Genomic DNA, 21,674 nt, shown 5'->3' with positions numbered 1-21,674 from the left:
TCTAACTGCCCTGCATTGCATAGCCAGTGTGGAACTGTTCAGAGAGAGTCCAGGCGTGAGGGCTAAAGAGCACTAAGGTTGGACAAGGACTATGGCTAGCCAAAGTGGGGTCATTGGCCAGCCGAGGCGGAATCCTTTGCTACATAGGCTACATTTCAGTTTTGGGTGTGGCTGCAGTGTACAAAGAGGGTCAGATGACCTAGAAGAATGTAATGGCAGAAACTCCTAAATTTTAGGGACTGCTATTTTTGGATGGCAAAATGTCTTCGCATCATTACGTGCAGTTTGACATGGGGATCATTTTGTTACTCTGTGGCCAAGTCAACAGAGGCTGCAGGTGAGATATTTTTAGACCCGAGGGTCCAAAGCGGGAAAATGCACAAATGAGTGACACTTGGTACTCTGAGGCCAGTTTACTACTTAAAGAGAAGGCAAAAACGTGATTTTTCAACTGTGAGCTCGTTTTTGAGTGCTGTCATAGGTGGGAGAGCTTCAATGGAGTGCTTGCTTACCCTCTATGTACAGTGAGGTGCAGGATGTCATGACCTGCACACCTCTCACTGCTCTCTCTCTCCCCTATTCTTTATGGTTATGCCTCTCTAGTGGGCTCATCAGATTGACCAATGTACAGTTGTGTGGGTTCATGTGCGATTGCCGAGGCAAGAGCCTCTTGCACAGGTACTGGATTAGCTAGCGGCTAATCCCCCGGAGGTACAGGTGATTTGGAGAGGTTTCACGTGCGAAATCTCGTCCGATTCAAAGGGCAAGTAGCCCTACAGGTGCAGGAGCTCGAGGACTTGCTACGGATGCGACCGGCACGCGAAACGGAGCCCGAAACAGTGAATTACAGCCTGCTGTGTATTTTTGCAGGTTTAGGGTTTCGGCCCGAAACGGACCTTAATACCCCCAGGAGGTTTGGGGACACAAGGGGACCGCTGTACAGGTGATCTGGCGCATTTTCGGGGCAGAAAACAGAGAATTCAGCGTGCTGCAGATTCTCGCCAGGTTTTGCAAAGTGTCCGTATGCGTCGGGAAAGTCATCCAATGCGTGGGAATACTGATTGTGAAGGGTCCTAGTACAGTTATGCTGCGGAAATCAGGCCAGAACAGTTGAAATTCAGCCAAGATTGTGCGGAGCAGCTTGTAGGGAACTACAACTTTTATTCCCTCTTTTAAAGAATAAAGAAATACCGAAAGGGGCGTCTATTTAGGGACCAATATGGTGTTTGACTCGCATACAGATGCATTCTAGCATTTGTATCCCATTCCCCTCTCTTGTGTCATTATAGCATAGGTAGAATAGACAACTAATAATGGGTGAAAGCTAAATCAAGGTTTGAAGTAAAGTCTACCGTTGTTTTTGCAGTTAACAGGTCGGTTACATGGTTCCATCGACGGGATTAAATTACTTTTTCCTCAAAAAGTGAGCCTTGGTCAGTTTGGGTTAAAGACATAGAGAGAGTTTGGGATGACCTTGAAAACACAGATAGTTTGAAAGTAGATCGAGTGGATTTACAGGTGAGAAAGGCTACGAGAGTCTTTCTTTGGATACAGGTGAGAAAGGCTACGAGTCTTTCTTTGGATACAGGATGGATGAAAATAAGGAAGAGGGTTCCTCTTCAGAGGATAGACAGCCTATTCCAACTGCACATAAAATTGGCGAGAGTTCACGCCAAGCAGAGAAAGCTTTGCAGGTTGTTATTGCTGTGACCATGTTCAAGCAATTGATGGAGAATCCAAGATTTATGGAGTTCATACAATCTTCATCAATAGCACATCAAGTTCAAGGCAGTTTTGGCATGCCATGAACAATGTTTAGGGGTATGCAAGAAATGGTGCCCAACCCCATGTATGCAAACATTGGTTTGCACCCAGGATTTCAGGGCACACAAGGTCAGTTTGGGGTGTCACAAGGCAACTTGGGTATGGCTGGTTTTTCAATCCCATCAGTAAATATGACACCTAGACATCAACATGTTACTGGCCAGGGAGCACAAATGGATCCCACAAGTGTACCCATTATGCAAATTGTCTCTTTTGACAATTTGGAGTCAATGGATAAGCTAAAGCCATACAAAGAAGATGATCAGTGAATCCATTGACACATTCAATGGCTTTGATGAGAGGACTCTTTCCTCGAACAATTTGACAAAGCATTTGTTGGAAGGAGCATTTAAAGTCAGGAAAGCTGTCACTTTTTTGAAAAAAAAAAAATGCAAGTCAGTGGTGGAATACACTGTTGTTACAAGGACAGACTCCTTCCACTTGGAATGATTTCATACAGGTACCGAATTAGCTAAAGGCTAATTCAAAACAGGTACAGGATGATTTAACAAGATTTCTTGCGAGAAATCTCGTGTAAATCAAAGGGCAAGTAGTCCTACTGATGCAGAAGATCAAAGGCTACGAATTGGTGCGATTGGCACGCAAAACAGAGCCCGAAAGAAGAAAATACAGCTTGCTGTATTTTTCTGCAGATTTAGGGTTTTGACCCTATTTGATGCCTTTTTGTCCCAAGAGCTTCGGGGAAGCTAGAGGACAGTAATATAAGTGATCTGGAGCATTTTAGGAGCTAAAAACAGAGAATTCAGCCTGTTGAATTTCCAGGACAGGTTTGCAAAAGTGCTCTATTATGCGTGGATAATCACTTGGATATGTGGATTTTTGGTTGTGAAGGTTTCTACTACAGTTATGTTGCCAAAATTGGGTCAAAAAGAGAATTCTCAGCCCAATAAAAGTGACAGCATAAGGGTAGATCACAGGTTAATCTCCAAAGATTAAGATGAAGAACAGAGAAAGATTGTTTTCGATGCTCAGTATGCAAATCAGTGATATTGCATAAAGGCTGAAATTGCATGAGAGTTGGAAGATTCACAAGCGTTTCACATGAGTCTTCTCAGACCCTATGTGGGTGATGTGTCAGAAGATATGCCAGCTGAAGATCAGTTGGAAGTCGAGGAACTTGACGAGATCTTGGTCCCGGAACAGATTTTCGCACATAAAGAAAGAAAAGAAAAGGCATGGTTGCAAGGTGCTGTTTGGTAAAGTTCAAAAGCTATCCACCTCTGGATGTCAAGTGGATGGAAAAAAGTGAACTTGCAGAGTCACTAAAAGTATCGGAACTTAAAACCTTGGTTTGCAACCTACCTTGACCCCTTGAGATTCAGAGCTACATGGTTGTCAGTGTGACAATGGCTTCTGAAAGAAATGATGTGCATGTTACTTACAGTGAGCTCAAATGAAGTGCATGTTACATGAATGTTAGAGTTGTACAGATTGTCAGTTTGACAATTGCTCTTATGGAATGTCCAAAAGTTTGTTTAGTGCTAGAGAAGTGAGTATTTCTTGTCAGTTTGTCAAGGGTACAACAATTATTTCTATTGAAGAGTACATGTGTAACTGCATTCTTAAACTGTCGGTTTGGGTATGCTCGAAAGGTTACTAGATTCAACGCGTACTAAAAGACAATGGCAAAATGTGACGCTTCCATTTTGTCATTGGAAAGTTATGGACTCAAAGCAATGGCAGAGTGTGACGCTTCCACTATGTCATTGGGACAGGGTTCATACGCAGGCAATACATGTGTCAACGAGGTGTTGACTGTGAGCATGTATGTGTCGTACATGTGTCGACACGGTGTCCGGACACCCGAGTGCTGGCTGTAAGCATGTACAACATAGGTGCAAACGAGGACGTTCGAGATTTCAAGAGGGGGGTATGTCACCAGGCAGTGCAATTCCATTTTTGTTTATTTTCTCTTTCTTTGGGGAATTTCGTTTGTTTTACCTTTTGGAAACACCCCTCTGGAAATCTAATTGCCTTGCATTGCATAGCCAGTGTGGAACTGTTCAGAGAGAGTCCAGGCATGAGGGCTAAAGAGCACTAAGGTTCGACAAGGACTATGGTTAGCCAAAGTGGGGTCATTGGCCAGCCAATGCGGAATCCTTTGCTACATAGGCTACATTTCAGTTTTGGGTGTGGCTGCAGTGTACAAAGAGGGTCAGATGACCTAGAAGAATGTAATGGTAGAAACTTCTAAATTTTAGGGACTGCTATTTTTGGACGGCAAAATGTCTTCGCGTCATTACGTGCAGTTTGACATGGGGATCATTTTGTTACTTTGTGGCCAAGTCAACAGAGGCTGCAGGTGAGATATTTTTAGACCCGAGGGTCTAAAGCGGGAAAATGCACAAATGAGTGACACTTGGCACTCTGAGGCCAGTTTACTACTTAAAGAGAAGGCAAAAACGTGATTTTTCAGCTGTGTTTTTGAGTGCTGTCATAGGTGGGAGAGCTTCAATGGAGTGCTTGCTTACCCTCTATGTATAGTGAGGTGCAGGATGTCATGACCTGCACAAATGTACAGTTGTGTGGGTTCATGCGCGATTGCCGAGGCAAGAGCCTCTTGCACAGGTACTGGATTAGCTAGCGGCTAATCCCCCAGAGGTATAGGTGATTCGGAGAGGTTTCACGTGCGAAATCTCGTCTGATTCAAAGGGCAAGTAGCCCTATAGGTGCGGGAGCTTGAGGACTTGCTACGGACTCGACCGGCACGCGAAACAGAGCCCGAAACAGTGAATTACAGCCTGCTGTGTATTTTTGCAGGTTTAGGGTTTCGGCCCTAAACGGACCCTAATACCTCGAGGAGGTTCGGGGACACAAGGGGACCATTGTATAGGTGATCTGGCGCATTTTCGGGGCACAAAACAGAGAATTCAGCGTGCTGCAGATTCTCGCCAGGTTTTGCAAAGTGTCCGTATGCGTTGGGAAAGTCATCCAATGCGTGGGAATACTGATTGTGAAGGGTCCTAGTACAGTTATGCTGCGGAAATCAGGCCAGAACTGTTGAAATTCAGCCAAGATTGTGCGGAGCAGCTTGTGGGGAACCACAACTTTTATTCCCTCTTTTAAAGAATAAAGAAATACCGAAAGGGGCGCCTATTTTGGGGCCAATATGGTGTCTGACTCGCATACAGATGCATTCTAGCATTTGTATTTTATTCCCCTCTCTTGTGTCATTATAGCACAGGTAGAATAGACGACTAATAATGGGTGAAAGCTAAATCAAGGTTTGAAGTAAAGTTTACTGTGCTTTTTGCAGTTAACAGGCCGGTTACATAGTCAATTCAGAATAGGAAGTGATCTAGTACTTTTGTGAGTCTGTTCGCAGACCGTGCATGTGTAACAGACTTGGACACTTCAAGTCAAAAATCAATCGCGACAGCACCAAATAACCACTTCAAAACAATTCACAGATCACAATAGATTTGCACTAGCCCGACGGAGTTCCGTGCCTAGAGATATTGGCCCCAAAGACTGGCGCCCCTTTCGGTATTTCTTTTTATATTTATCAGATCAAAGTACGAGAGTGGCTAGGGTTTCACTCTCAGACTCTGCGTCCAGATGCTCTGAGAAGTGAGGCCCTCACCACTAATTTAAAGGTTACAAGGGATGCCCAAAAGCAGAGCCCCAAAAGCTTCAAATCAAAAGCAATTGCTCTCTCTCTCTCTCTCTCTCTCTCTCTCTCTCTCTCTCTCTCTCTCTCTCTCTCTCTCACAGAGAGCCAAAACTTGAAAGCAAAAGCATTCTCTCTCTCTTTCTCATTAAGTAGAGAAAAAGAGAAATTTGCGTCGCTTATCATTTTCAATTTTTTTTTTCCCAAGCCTCTGCGATTTTCGGAAATTAGGGTTTCTGGCAGAATTCTGGGTTTGCAGGAATTTTAGTGTTTTTGGCAGAAATTAGGGTTTCTGCTGTCCGCCACGTCATCACTTTGTGACATACCCCCCTCTGGAAAGCATTGTAATCGACCGCGATTACGCCTGCAAAACCGATAAAAGCCATAAACCGTCTTAGCAGACACTGACTGTTAGTACCTACGTACTAGGAACACACATCTAGCACATGTACAAAATCGACAGACACATCACACGACATCACCGGACATCACCAGACATCACAGAACATCACATGACATTCAACATTCATTCGGATCTTAGACCATGATTTATCGGCAATGTAGCTAGCAATCACATCTAGGTCCAATCGGGACCTCATCGATGTCCGATTCACTAACCCCTATTGCAACCATCTCTATTCGAGATCAATCAGACCAAAATGCTGCAGTCATTTCGTCTGTTAGTTCCTGCACTCACAAGAAGTCAAGAACAAATCAGTATCATTATCAGGAATTCCATTTCATAAAGTCATCCAGCAGAATACTGTCAGCTCTCAGTATCCCTGAAGCTCAAAGTGACATCAGTGACTTTAGTATCAAAATCAAGGCATCTGGTGACAAGGGAGCGGAGTGACTCCCCTCTTGTGCATCCCACTGCACCAGATCTCCGGCCAAGCTGAATTCTGGGTTCAGTTTGGAGTAGACTATGCTAAACATAAACATCGAGGTAAAGTTTCGCAATCCGAGGAGTATCTGCTAGGTCCTCCTCCTCCATCCACTTCGCATCAAATGCAGGAAAGTTCTTGAACTTAACCAAGAACCGCCTTCGGACTTTACCTTTCTTCGTTTCGTTATGTGCCAAAATCTGTTCAGGAACAAGGATCTCCTCGTTTTCTTCCACTTCGGGTTGCTCATCAGGCTCCCCATCATCAGGCACATCACCCTTAACAGGGTTCAAGAGACTCACATGCAATGCATTATGAATCCTCCAAGTATCTGGCAGTTTCAATCGGAGGAGACATCATTCATCTTGTCAGTGATCTGGAAAGGTCCGTAGTATCGCATACTAAGCTTTGGAAAAAGCCTCTCCTTTCCCTTTTTCTTTCGTAGGCGTGCCTTCTCAAAAATAAGGGCACCCAATCATCCTCCTTCAATTTCAAGTCGTGACGATGGCGATCCGCTGCCTTTTTCTGTCGTTCTTGAGACTCCTGCAAAGTCTCGCGAACCTTGGCAAAAGTCGTATCCAAATCTCGCGAATATTCATCCGCTTCAAATATCTAATCTTTCGTGCTCAGGAAGGATGGAACCTTCGTAGCACTTTCAACAATCTCACATGGCATCTTCCCCATCGAAGAGTGTATCGTGCTATTGTAGGCAAATTCCACCAAAGGTAAGTTCTTTTCCCATTGAGTCTTCTGATCCGAGATACAAGACTTCAATAAATCTAAAATCACTGAATTGGAAATCTCAAATTGCCCGTCAGTCTGCAAGTGGAACGATGACGAGAACTGCAACTGCGTGTCAATGTTCTCCCAAATTGCCTTCCAAAACAAACTCATAAATCTGGGGTCTCTGTCGGAGACAATCGTCTCAGACGTGCCATGTAATCGGAAAATCATTGTGATCATTCTGTGTTCTTGGGAGATCAAAAATTAAATCCAGTGCAATACTTTCCCAGGGGTGGGTGGGTATGGGTAAAGGCTGTAACAATCCCTGTGCCTTATGCCTGTCAAACTTGACCTTCTGGCATACCAAGCAACTGCGCACAAACTCTTCCACATCCTTTTTGAGTCTCGGCCCAAAGAAGTATCTCTCTACCCCCTTCATGGTGGTAGCAATGCCGCCGTGACCCGTAAAAGGTGGACAGTGGCATTCAGTCATAACCTTATCTCTCAACGGCTGTGTAACGCAGAACATAGTCTTTTTCATCAAGTAGCCTTCCCGAAGGGAGTATCCAGCTACTGTCCCCCATCCCGTATCTGTGTGAAAATATCTGCAAAATCTGTATCTGTGGCTCCTATGATGTATCGCGGAAACAGCCAGAACCAACGGTTTTCGAGACAAAGCATTTGCCACCACATTCTTTTGTCCCTGCACATGGAAAATCTGGAAGTGGAACTGTGACAAGATGTTCGCCCACTGCATCTGCTTTTCCGAAAGCTGCTTCACCCAGACTACGACCACAAGCATCACAATATACTTCAAATGACTTCGGCAAGTCCGGCAAAGTCGAAATAGGTCCCATCGTCAATTTCTCTTTCTATGTCCGAAAGGCAGTCACCTCTGTGGGTCCCCACGAAAAAGGTACTCCTTTTTGGGTCAAGGTATGCAAAGGGGAAGCAACCTCTGCAAACTTTCGTATGAACCGCCTGTAGTACGAACACAATCCCAAGAAGCTTCTAACTTCATGGACATTCCTCAAATCGGGCCAATCACGGATAGTCTCTATCTTGGCCGGGTGTATTTGCACTTCTGCAGCTGACACAATGTGTCCCAAAAAGTGTATCTCTGGTAGGAAAAATTCACTTTTCTTTGCATTAATCACTAACGTGTGATCTCGTAATGCCTGAAAGACTTGAAGCAGATGATCTCTGTGTTCTGCCTCATTGATGTCGTCAAAGAAAGTGCCAACAAATAGCCAGTACTCTCAAAAAATCCTATCCATCATCCGGTTAAATTTCGCATGAGCATTGGTGAAACCGGCCTGTTCAATCCAAAAAGGGCGGTAGACTTTACTTGAAACCTTGATTTAGCTTTCACCCATTATTAGTCGTCTATTTTACCTGCGCTATAGTGACACAAGAGAGGGGAATGGGATACAGATGCTAGAATGCACCTGTATGATAAGACCGACACCAGATTGGCCCCTAACTTAGGCGCCCCTTTCGGTATTTCTTTATTCTTTAAAAGAGGGAATAAATGCTGTGGATCCCTACCAGCTGCCCCGCACAAACTTGGCTGAATTTCAACTGTTCCGGCCTGATTTCGGTAGCATAATTGTACTAGGACCCTTCACAGTCAGTATTCCCATGCATTGACTGACTTTCCCGACGCATACAGGCACTTTGCAAAACCTGGCGAGAATCTGCAGCACGCTGAATTCTCTGTTTTCAGCCCTGAAAATGCGCCAGATCACCTGTACAGCGGTCCCCTTGCGTCCCCGAACCTCCTGGGGGTATTAGGGTCCGTTTAGGGCCAAAACCCTAAACCTGCAAAAATACACATCAGGCTGTAATTTACTGTTTCAGGCTCCGTTTCGCGTGCCGGTCGCATCCGTAGCAAGTCCTCGAGCTCCCGCACCTATAGGGCTACTTGCCCTTTGAATCGGACGAGATTTCTGGCGTGAAACCTCTCCGAATTCACCTGTACCTGCGGGGGATTAGCCGCTAGCTAATCCAGTACCTGTGCAAGAGGTTCTTGCCTCGGCAATCGCGCATGAACCCACACAACTGTACATTGGTCAAATGAAGAGCCCACTAGAGGGGCATAACATACTGCCAAAGGGGAGAGAGAGGGCAGTGCGTAGCGTGCAGGGCATCACTCCTGGCACCGCACTGTGCATAAGAGGGAAAGCAAGCACTCCATAGCTTTTAACCTGTGACAAATCTGAAAATGAGGCTCTCCCCCTCCTAAATTCAGCGCCACTTCTTGTTGCATGAGGCAAGTGCACCAGAAGGTGCCACTTGGCACATTTATAAGCATTTTCCCGTTTCGGGGTTGCCGTCTAAAAATATCCCAACCGGTTACCTAGTTGACTTCACGGCAGAGTAAGAAAATGTTCCCCTTGTCATTCCGGAGGTAATGACGTCAACACATTTTCAGGTCCCAAAATAGCAGTTCCCTAATTTTTAGGAGATGCTGCCATTGTATCTTTCTAGGTCATCCGACCCTCTTTGTACACTGCGGCCACATCCAGAACTGAAATGTAGCCTCTATAGCAAAGGATTCCACTTTGGCTAGTCAATGACCCCACTTGGCTAACCATAGTCCTTGTCCAACCTTAGTGCTCTCTTGCCCTCAGGCCTGGACTCCCTCTGGACAGTTCCACACTAGCTATGCAATACAGGGCAGTTAGATTTCCCGAGGGGTGTTTCCAAAAAGTGAAAGTAAATAGATAATAAGAAAGAAATCAACAAAAAGGATAGATAGTAGTCACACGCTGGTGACAATTGGTTAAGCCAAAAGGCATCACCAAAAACTCAAATAACCCAAAAGTCGTCCGAAAAACTGTCTTGTAGACATCTCTCGGCGCTATCCTGATCTGATGATATCCACTCTTCAAGTCAATCCTGCTAAAGCACGAGGATCCCTGTAACCTGTCAAGTATATCATCGATCCTAGAAATCGGAAATCTGTTCTCGATGGTGATTTTATTGAGAGCGCTATAATCGATGCACATTCTCCAAGATCCGTCTTTCTTCAAAACCAACAACACTGGAGAGCAATACGATGAAGTACTAGGCCGGACAAGACCCTTTTCCAAGAGGTCTTTCACTGGGTTCATAATCTTTTCATTCTGTACTTGGCTCACACGATAAGGTGGCCGATTCGGTGGCGTGTTTCCAGGTATCAGATCTATGGTTTGATCTTCAAGCCCTCTGAAAAGCAATCGGTATGAGTGTGGAGAAAAATCTTGGCGTTCTTTTGATCAGGTCAAAACATATTCAACCTTTATCCATCGTTCAGTTCTCTCCCAAAGAATGAGTAAGAAACTGAAGTTCATCAAGTACAATCTCTAAGCCCTTCATTTATCAAAGTCGCTTTCTCGGCCCGGTAGTCAACCACGGCGTAGTTTTTGTGGTAGTCAACCACGGCGTAGTTTTTGTGCTGAGTAGAACGTCACTCGCGTGCCCTGAACACCCTTGTCATTGCAAACAAAGTTTACCAATGCTCGGTGTAATGGCAACATCCCATCCGGGTGCCAGTCGAACTACCTCCGCTTGTGGCATCAATCTGTCTGGCGTACTTCCAAATCGAGCCGCCAATTCCAACTGAAAAGAAGTTGGCCTTGGCTCCTTCAAAAGAGCTTCGTGATCCTTCACTTCGCCCCAAAAACGGCAAAGTTTGTACTTTCATTCATTAGATTCGGTGCAGGTCCCACGCCATGTGGTACCAGTTCTGCTTTTCTATCTGCCTTTTCTGCCACATTCCTTAGCTGCTCTCGAACTCTCAGGCCTGCCGTCGTCTTTATCATTCTGTTCTTTCTGTGCCTTATTAGGGCACTTCGCGGAGATATGTCCCTGTTCCCTGCATCCAAAGCACTTCCCCTCTCTGATGAAGCGAGCTCTCTCCTCAGGAGTAAGCTTGGGTCGTGTATCATTTTTCTCTGGGTTACTCTTTTTCTTTCTACTTTCATTCCCAGAAGTCTGTTCGGCTCGTTGTGTCATGGCCTCATCTGTGGGGTAGGTCAGACTGCCAGAGTGAATGGCAAAGCCCCGCTTCGCATGACTCATCAACTCCTGAATAGAAGCTGACTTCTGTTCCAAGCAGTGATCTCGGATCTTTGTAGGTAGACCCAAGGTAAACCGCTCAATCTGTTCTCTGAACGAGATCTTCTTGAATGAAGAGGCGGGTAGAAAAGAGCTCCAGAATCTTTCACAATAAGCATTGATTGTATCTTTCTTGGTCATCCGAAGATGGTTCCAAGCAGCTCGTACATCTCGTTCATATTCTTGCGTCAACCAAGAAGAAATGAAAAGCTTCTTAAATTTCAGCCATTTAACTGACGCACTCTTGTTAAGAAAGCGTGGACCACCAAGTACGAGCATTCCCCTTAAGGTAAGAGGTAGCTCTCCGAATCTTGGAGTGCTCTGAATAGTGTCCTCCGGCGAAAGCGATGTCAAACTGCTGTATAAAAGACAAAGCCTTCGAAGGATCTGAGTATCTTGAAAAGTATCAAACTTGATCGAGTGGCCACCTTCCTTAAACTCTCGGACTTTCTTGCTTTTATCTTCGAGAAAGTCATACTGGTTAGCTTTGTAAAAAAAATTCTTCTTGTTCGCATAAAAGTTTCCGTCATCGGAATCTGAGCTGTCTATAGACGAGTCCTCAGTAGAACTGTCAGTCTCTGGGTGAGATGTAGCCTTCTTTGCCTTTTTCTTACCCTTTCCGAAGCTTTGTTTCTTGCTTCGCTTTTTACCTTTTCTGTCTTCTACGCTGGAATCTGAAGAGCTAGAAGAACTGGAAGAAGAAGAAGAAGAAGAAGAACTGGGTACTCCTTCAAATCGAACACGCTTCTTCTGTTTCTTTGCCTTGTCAAAAGTCGATTGACGACCCAAATATCCCGGGAAGTCCGTGCTTTTCTTCTGCTTTTTTGCGGTGCTTTTTGGCTTTCTTTTGCGCGTCAAAAAGCTGAGCAATCCGTGTATCAACCACGTTCTCCAATTGCTTCTCCGTATATTTCTTGGAGGCAGAAGGTTTCTTGAGAGCCGTTTTCGGGAGTCGTGTTGTGGTTCTTTGCCACTCCAAAGAGGTCTAGTTCATATATTTTGCCATCTTCGGGTCCTTGGAAAAATTGAGCATCATCTTTGTTGCATCGCCAATCAATTGAGGATGCTCCATCTCTCTTTGCTCCGGCTGAGTAGGCCGAGGCGGGCCATACTCTCTGTCAGAATCTTCGTTGTGATCCTTGCCCGCATCTCAAGATGCAAAGGGAGTCGACTGATCATTGCCTGAAGCCATAGGTGCCGCGGAAAAAAATTCGGGGATCGGATTTCCCGTAGAAGAGAAATCGACCGTGCTCTGATACCACTGTAACAGACTTGGACACTCCAAGTCAAAATCAATCGCGACAGCACCAAATAACCACTTCAAAACAATTCACAGATCACAATAGATTTGCATTGGCCCAGCGGAGTTCCGTGCCTAGAGATATTGGCCCCAAAGACTGGCGCCCCTTTCGGTATTTCTTTTTATATTAATCAGATCAAAGTACAAGAGAGTGGCTAGGGTTTCACTCTCAGACTCTGCGTCCAGATGCTCTGAGAAGTGAGGCCCTCACCACTAATTTAAAGGTTACAAGGGATGCCCAAAAGCAGAGCCCCAAAAGCTTCAAATCAAAAGCAATTGCTCTCTCTCTCTCTCTCTCTCTCACAGAGAGTCAAAACTTGAAAGCAAAAGCATTCTCTCTCTCTTTCTCATTAAGTAGAGAAAAAGCGAAATTTACGTCGCTTATCATTTTCAAATTTTTTTTTTCAAGCCTCCGCGATTTTCGGAAATTAGGGTTTCTGGCAGAAATTAGGGTTTGCAAGAATTTTAGGGTTTTTGACAGAAATTAGGGTTTCTGCTGTCCGCCATGTCATCACTTTGTGACAGCATGACCAGACACTTAGATTAGATGCATATCCTTTGGTTGCACACCGCATGACCTTCAGATTCCAGTCAATAGCATTTTTACAGTGCATAGACCTATTTTCCCTATTTTTGACATTTTTCACTTATTATTTTTAAGTGACTTTTGTTGGAAGTAGGTAGGGGCAAACCTAGCGCTAGCACTTTCTGGCAGAAGAGGCAGCAGGAGCACCGCTCAACATGCACCTTCTCAGCAGGAACCCCAACTGTCACATGACACATCCAACCCTATGTGTCCGTGGACAAGCTACAACACAATCAAGGTTCAATCAGTCAAGTCAGTCTATATTAGAAGTGATCTAGCACTTTTGTGAGTCTATTCGTAGACCGTGCATTCCCAGTCACTTAGTGTAGATTCATATCCTCTGGATGCACACAGCATGATCATAAGCATTCCCATCAGAATCCATCAGAATCCTTCAGGGGAATTTTCTAGTGCATTTAGCCTATTTTACCTATTTTTGACATTTTTCACTTATTATTTTTAAGTGACTTTTGTTGGAAAGTAGGTTAGGGCAAATTGAGTAAGTTTGTATATAAGCAAACCTAAACTAGCACTACTTGGCAGAAGAGGCAACAGGAGCCAAGCTCATCAGGCAACTTCTCAAGCAAGACCTTGGCGGTTCTCCCCTTCAGATCTCTGAAAAGATCGATGATGTCTCCTTCCGACTAAAACTACCTGACACTTGGAGGATTCACAATGCATTTCATGTGAGTCTCTTGAAACCTTTCAAAGGTGATGTGCCTGAAGATGGGGAGCCCGATGAGCAACCCGAAGTAGAGGAAAACGAGGAGATCCTTGTTCCTGAACAGATTTTGGCACATAAGGACACAAAGAATAAGGGCAAAGTAAGAAGGCGGTTCTTGGTTAATTCATGAACTATTTTGCATTGGATGCGAAGTGGATGGAGGAGGAGGACTTAGTAGATACTCCTCAAATTGTGAAACTTTACCTTGAAGCTTTTGGTTTAGCATAGTCTATTCCAAATGGAACCGAGAATTCAGCTTGGCCACAGATCTGGTGCAGTAGGATCCACAAGAGGGGAGTTACTCCGCTTCTTTGTCAACAGATGCCTCGAATTTTTGAATACTAGAGTCACTGATGTCTCTTTGAGCTTCAGGGATTTTGAGAGCTAACAGTATTCTGCTGTATGATTTTATGAAATGGAATTTCTGAATATGAAAGTGATTTGTTCTTGACTTGTTTTTAAGTGCAGGAACTGATAGACGAAATGACTGCAGCATTTTGGTATGAATGATCTCGAATAGACATGGTTGCAATAGGGGTTAGTTAATCGGGCATCTATGAGGTCCTGAGTGGATCTAGATGCGATTGCTAATTGCATTGCATGGTCTAAAATCCGAATGAATGTTGAGAGTGATTTGTCATGTGATGTCCTGTGATGTCTAGTGATGTCCAGTGATGTGATTGTCGATTGGTACATGTGTGCTAGATGTGTGTTCTTAGTGCGTCGGTACTAACAGTTACTGTCTGCTAAGATAGTTTATGGCTTTTGTCTGTTTTGTAGGCGTAATTGAGGGCGATTACAATGCTTTCAAGAGGGGGGTATGTCACAAATGGGTGACGGGGCTGCTGCCAGTACACACACATACCCGCCTGGTTGCCCGCTAGACCCACACACACCAAATTGCTGATGTGGCGCTGCTGTGTATGGCAGGGCTGCCAGGTGGCCAGGTTGTACGGATTCTACGACTTCTGGAAAGCAGAGCAGCAAGAGGTGCTGACGTGGGCAACAGCGTACGGACAGGCCAGCAAAAAGCATTGCGTGGCTGAAAATCTGTCTACGCATCGAAAGAGAGTTTTTTTTTTTTTGGCTACGCAAAGGCAGATTAATATCCTACGCTATTAACTTGCTTTATTTTACGCAAGTTATAGAGAGAGAGAGAGAGAGAGAGAGAGAGAGAGAGAGAGAGAGAGAGAGAGAGAGAAAGAAACTCTTTGCTTTATTTTTACACTAAGCAAGAGAGAGAGAAAGAGTTCTATTTTTAAAAGAGCTTTTCATTCTCAGCTTTTGGGCTCTGCTTTTGGCATCCCTTGTAAACTTTTAAAAGGGTCTCTGGGCTCTCACTTCTCAGAGCATCTAAACGTAGAGTCTGAGAGTGAGTCCCGATGACTACTTGTACTTGCAGATTAATACAAAAAGAAATACCGAAAGGTTCGCAAGTCTTTGAGGCCAATATCTCTAGGCACGGAACTCCGCTGGGCCAGTGTCGAATCGGTGTTGAATCAATTGTGAACGCTGAACTGTTTTAAAGTATTTATTTGTGCTGTTGCGATAGATTCTCGACTTGGAGTGTCCAAGTCTGTTACAGTAGCTCGAAAAACATGGAGGGTACAATCTCTGAGCAAGCTCGAACTGCGATGAGGACCTCCAGTCACGTGAAGCCCCCCATCCATCTTGGCGCTGCTGATTCGAGAGGTGTAAGCCACTTGTGACTCAACTAGTACTGCCTCTGTGATGTCCTGACACATGCTTTGCACCCCTCTCATGCCCTGAAACTGGATGCTTTGAAGCTCCTCTGACAAACCTGAGAACTGCAGCTAGTCACCTAGAGTGCGTGCTAGACCCTCAGCCATGGGACCCCAAGAAACATGAGGCGTACTACCAACCAAGTGGCCTCTCTGAGTGCTGACCATGGGGTTCCAAACAAGGGGTTGTCTCAGGCACTCCTCCGTGCAAGTGGGTTGGTGCGGCTCCAGGCCTCTCCGCAGCCGCTCCTAGGAGCGAAGAGGCTCACAGCAAAACGATCCTCCAGTCTCCTGCTCAAGCCAACTCTGCGCATCTCTGTGAAAATCCATCCGGTGGAAGGTCTCCAAGGGCCTCTTGCCTGAGGCACTCTAGCTCTGAGCCGTTGAAGCAAAAATTCCTTCCAGGGCTCCTCCCATGGAAGCAGTCCTCTGACAATAAACTTCCCAAGAAGAGCTCTGCTTTGCTGTGCTGGGTCTATGATCCCCAACCCCCCCCTGAGAACAAGGTAGAGTGATGACTTGCCAAGCCACTTTGGCCCAGACTATCTAAGTGTCGCGCCCTAACCAAAGGAAGTTCCTGATCAGCCTCTCAACCTGGCTGATGTAGGAGCTCGAAAAGATCCATGTTCGTTCGATGTTCATCATTCAACTCTTTCAAATAGATCGAGTAAACAAAAAGATTGGATTTCATTAATTTTTGAAATGGCCGAAGCCGATACAATAGGGATGGACTTGCCCTTCAATTTTACATCTAGTACAATTTTTCTGTCCTTTTCATTTGTCAAAGTCGCTTTCTTGGTTTGATAGTCGACCACGGCGTTGTTCTTATGGTACCAAGGGACTCCTAGGAGGACGTCACACCCTTCCAAAGGCACGATGTAAAATTCCTCGTGCCCTAAATACCCTTGATAATGCAAACGAAGTTTGCCATTGACAGGCGTAATGGCTACATCTCGTCCGGGTGCCGCTAGAACTGCCTCTGCCGGTGGCCCCATCCTGTCGAGCGTAATCTCGAGCGGCGCCGCCAATTTAGGTGAAATGAAGTTGGCCTTGGCTGCTCCATCGAAAAAGATAAGGGCTTCCTGATCTTTCACTTTGCCCCAAGCTCGGCAAAGTTCTGTACTTTCATCTATCTAGCTTGGGTCGGTTCCCATGCAATCCGGTACGAGTCATGCTTTCATCTTGCCTTCTGTGCCATGTTCCTCTGCTGCTCTAGAACTCTCTGGCCTGTCTTCAATCTGTCCTTGTTGTGCCTTTTTGGGGCACTTTGCGGAGATGTGCCCTTGTTCCCTGCAACCAAAACACTTTCCCTCTTTGAGATAGTTAGCCCTTTCTCTAAGAGTGAGTTGGAGTCGTGTATCTTTCTTTTCCGGGGGACTCTTTTTCTTTCTATTTTCATTGTTTGCTGGTCCTTTGAGTCAAGATTTCATAAGTGGGGTAAGTCAAATTCCCCAAATATATCGAGAACCCCTGTTTCGCATGACCCATCAGTTCTTGAATAGAGTTAGACTTTTGTTCAAGTCAATAATCTTGGATTCCCTTAAAGGTGACCTTCTTAAATGAAGAGATTTGTAGAAAAGAGTCCCAAAACCTCTTGCAATATGCATCCAAAGAATCTCCCTTGGTCATCCGAAGATGGTTCCAACCGAGGGTCAACCAAGAAGAAATAAAGAGCGTTTGAATTTCAACCACTTGACTAGGGCTTCTTTCCTCAGAAGAAGAGTGGACCACCATGTTCGAGCATTAGTACGGGCTACCTCCACCTTCTAAGTTTGAAAGGATGTAGATGCAGCGGCAACAATAGGTTGACGCTTGTGCCCAATAGATCTTCAATATTCCAAGGATCCTCAGTATGCGAAATTTTTGGCCAAGCACGTGTTTGACGAGATGCATTCTAGATGTCTTTCCGCCATCAGATCACCTCTGAAGTCAGCATTGAAGAAGCCGACTACACCTAGGACTCCTGCTCAGAAGGTGTATTTAGAGGATGAGTTTGAAGCAACAGTAGAACGACGAGTCAATAGACTCATGAAGACCAAGAAGTCGCCCGGAAAGCATAGTCCATCAACAGACTATCTAGGCTACTTGGGTCGGAGATCTACTTTTGAAAACGCCAAGAAGGCAAAGAAACAAGTGAGATTCAAGGATGTTTCCAGTTCGTCCTCATCTTCTTCGGATAGCTGTGACAGTTCTCCGACCTCTGAGTCTAGCGACGAGGGAAGAAAGAGCAAGAAGAGGAGAAAGATCTAGAGACACAGCAAAGACAAGAAGAAGTCAAAGAAGAGTCGATCCCACAGAAGATCTTGGAAGTATTTTGACAGTTCAGACGAGCATTACTCTTCCTCGGACATTTTAGACTCTGATGAGCCGATGTTTACAAAGAGAGAGCACTTTTACATAGCCAACCAGTATGATTTTCTCGAGGATGGGAAGAAGAAACCCAAAGATTTTAAGGAGGGCGGGCAAGCGATAAAGTTTGATACTTTTTTTGGCTTTAAGGATATTCATAAGGCCCTTGCTTTTATTCAATAGTTTGATATTGCATACTCCAGAGGACGCTATTTAGAGCATTTCAAAGTCCGGAGGGCGGCATCCTATTTGGGGAACACACAAACGTGATGGTCTACCCTGCTTCTATGGAGGGAGTCACCAACAAAGTGGCTTTAGTTTAAAAGAGTATTTACTTCCTCATGGCTCACTCAAGAATACGAACGTGATGTGATTACAGCTTGGAATCATCTGAGGACGACCAAGGAAGATACACTAGATACTTACTATCAGAAATTTTGGCTTACTTTCTTACCGGCCTCTTCTTTCAAGAAAATTACGTTCAAGCAGTAGATAGAGCGATCTTGCTGTGGTCTACTTAAAGAGGTACGGGATTATTGTCTGCTGCAGAAGTCCGAGTCCGTGCAACAGCACGCAAAGCAAGGGGTTCCAATGCATGGGTGTTTGACCGGTATGCTTCCAGAAAAGCACACGGCTGGAGCTCTAATACCACTCTAGCGGGACGGGCACCACGAGCTAATTCCTGCTCGATCATCCATTGAGCGTCTAAAGTAGAATAATTCTTGAACTTTAGCAAATGAAGGTGCCAATGTATTTCAGGAGTCAAGTGTGACATAAATGCTCAATAAAACTGACATCATGATTATGTGATCTGGCTGTATGTATGTATGGCATCGCTCTAGTCTGTCGACACTCATCCTCATAGTAGCTATTTTGAGGCATATTGCCTCTACCATGTCTCCCTGCAGCAGCTAGCTGCAGCTGCATGGATAACGTTTGTAAGCTGCTATGTAATGTTTGTCAAAGGTGCATGGGGATTCACCTTTGCTAGATTTAGAAGTGTGACATCATCTGTCTTCCTAGAAAATTGGTATCTAGGATAAGAATGTCTTTGTTGGTTGTAGAGATAGCCTGAGTGATGAGAGTGAAAGAACGGGGGTAATGTATATTCCTAAGGTGCTTATTCCATGAGTACAGAGGCTTTGTACCATTTCTTATGATATTAGGTTTTCTCCCTGGTTCTGTTCTAATCAGTACTACATGTTGGTGGATGGACAATGAGCAGTATTTACAACAATGTGATCCAACCAAGTCAATTAGCTCATGGAGCTGACTTTCATTGCTTCAAGGCTGGAATAGAACCAAAGTGGGAGGATCCAATCTGCGCGCGAGGTGGAAAGTGGTCTATCACCTCACCAAGAGGAAAGAGCATGACAGACACTCTCTGGCTTTACACGGTATAATTAACAAAACTTGGGCTCTACGAAGATGATGATAGCGATGCGCAGCAAGCACGCTGCATGATGTTTTAAAGCACTTAGATGGTTTCTTGTTAAATTTACGCAGGTTTTGGCGATGATTGGGGAGCAGTTTACCGAAAGTGATGAAATCTGTGGGGTTGTTGTGAGTATAAGGACTAGACTGGAAAAACTAGCATTGTGGACAAAAACTGCATCCAATGAAGGAGCACAGATGAGCATCGGCAAGCAGTGGAAAGATCTACTGGACTATCATGAAAAGATAGGCTTTATAGCTCATGTAAGTTCTCATGCAAGTAGAGATGCTTGTGATTGATTAAGAAAACTGTTTCCTTTTCTGATTTTTAAACACGTATTTACCAGGAAGATGCCAAGAGGGATGACAAGGCAGCAAAAAATAAATACAATGCGTGATTGTTTGGTGGTTCAAACCGCAAAAAATGGCTCTGTGGGTTGTCCGAATGGAAGATAGGCTGCTCTTAAATCTGTTGTCAGAAGCCCAAAATGTGAGTTTTAATGGGTCAATGAAAGCTTTCTTGCAGAACTCTTCAGAAAATCGTGTACTATTTTTTGTCAGACTGAAGTGAATCTTTGTTAGCTCTCTCTCTTTTCGATTTTGGTCTGCTTGGGGTCAAGCCATGTTTTGACAATATGTACAATAGTCTATATGGTTCCTTGCAACCGATGTGGCGTGGTTAGGCAATAAATACTTGCAGGCACCTTTCCATTGCATTTATTTCAGTGTCTCCTTTAGGACAATTATTGATCAAGTCAGGTAAATGAATGTGAATAAAAGTTGTTATCTTTTGCTTGCCAATGATCAAAGTGGTCTAAAATATTGGTTGTCCTCAGCTTAGTTTAGTTTCATTCACACATCGGATTTTCACCTTGTGCATGCTTCACCTAGATTGCACTTTTTTCTTCGAGTTGTTTGTACATCTCAATACCTTTCTTCTGACATTTAGGGGTAAGCTTAAGGGTTAGCTTTTTCCCTTGTTATGCTTATTAAGTTGTAATGAGCCATTCGGTTGAGAGAAATTTGTATGTTTTTGTGTGGGTGCCCATTCTGTGTGTGTGTGTGTGTGTCTCTCTCTCTCTCTCTCTCTCTCTCTCTCTCTCACACACACACACACACACACACACACACACACACACACACACACACACAAACACAAACACACACACACACACCATACTCAGGCAGCCAGCACTACACGCCCTTGGACTATGCCCGAGAAGAGATTGTATGACTATTAGTGCAAAGAGCTATATAGTCAACTTTGTAGAGGCTCAAGAGCTAAGAGTTGTACCGTCTATTGACGAGACGCGGTTCAATTGTGGCATGCATTGAGTATTGGATTCATACGATCCCACACGTTTTTGTCTCCTAGGCCAACACCAGCCTCTAGAAGTTGTCAATAAAGCTCTCTCTCTCTCTCTCTCTCTCTCTCTCTCTCTCTCTCTCTCTCTCTCTCTCTCTGTGCACTCCACTCCATTATGTAGTTGGTGGTCGGCTAGTGTGTCTAGACCCAACAACCTCCTACTTAACAAGGTATGTAGAGTGTGGAGGTCTACCCAATGCCCATTAGCACTAGACAGTGTACAAACCTCTTAAGAGGGTAGACCTTAGGTTAGTATATTAGTAGGGTTATTGTTTGTATGAATTTTGACAAGCTCAATGTGCTTGTTTTCAAGTACCCTCAAATAAAATGATACCTTGCATCAATGTGCTTTGTCTTTGCATGAACATTGGGTTCCATGCTAGTTGGATTGTATTTTAACTATCACAATGCAAAACTAGAACTTTTGCATTAATGGCCAAACCTCCCACTAGATGAGTAAGTGCATAGCTTCCTTGTTAGCATGTGACGCAACTAAATAATCTACTTCTATGGTAGATTGTTGTGTAAACAAGAACGCCATGACATTGTGTGACCAATGAATGTAAAGACATTGCTTAATATACACATTTCTTGGCCACGTTCCTTGCATAATTTGCATGTATGTAGCCAGCTATACTTGTGCCTTTGCCTTAAATAAATGCACTTCTCTTACGTTCCATTCAGATATCTCATTCTTTCTTTCACTACCTCTCAATGCTTCTAGCTAAGATTCACTATAAATCTGTTAACAACTCCAAGTGAAAACATAATGTGCGCATGAATCCCAATCATGGTGTGGTGTATATCAAAGAACTAACAACAATTACTTCAGAAATCTTGGCCTTTTTAGCCCTTTCCTATAATATTGGGGCATTATCTTGGTGGCTAAGTTTCACATATGGAGGCAATGGCTGGATACAATATGGGCGGCCCAACACCAAACCTCTAGCTCAAGGCAAAGGCACATTTGCCTTTAACCCCAAGAGTATCTACAAAAAATCACTAAAACA

At 44.4% G+C, this 21,674-nt stretch overlaps 1 protein-coding gene across 1 annotated transcript in view; it reads left to right on the top strand.

Moving 5' to 3' along the window:
* The window catches only part of LOC147435481 (eukaryotic translation initiation factor 4E-1-like), a 69,454-nt gene extending 49,569 nt beyond the window's left edge, over positions 1 to 19,885 (top strand). The window contains exons 2-4 of the mRNA XM_086488543.1: positions 19,090 to 19,261; positions 19,371 to 19,562; positions 19,646 to 19,885. Of these exons, the coding sequence (XP_086344669.1) occupies positions 19,090 to 19,261; positions 19,371 to 19,562; positions 19,646 to 19,696 (415 nt within the window). The 3' untranslated portion in view covers positions 19,697 to 19,885. The remainder of the gene's footprint in view (positions 1 to 19,089; positions 19,262 to 19,370; positions 19,563 to 19,645) is intronic.
* The last annotated feature ends 1,789 nt before the right edge of the window (positions 19,886 to 21,674 follow it).

Source organism: Adiantum capillus-veneris, chromosome 18 (assembly GCF_014529385.1).
Source record: "Adiantum capillus-veneris isolate H3 chromosome 18, ASM1452938v2, whole genome shotgun sequence".
In the NCBI taxonomy this organism is placed as follows: domain Eukaryota; kingdom Viridiplantae; phylum Streptophyta; class Polypodiopsida; order Polypodiales; family Pteridaceae; genus Adiantum; species Adiantum capillus-veneris.
The sequence above is the reverse complement of the archived record's forward strand: the minus strand, read 5'-3'. Positions and strand labels throughout refer to the sequence as shown.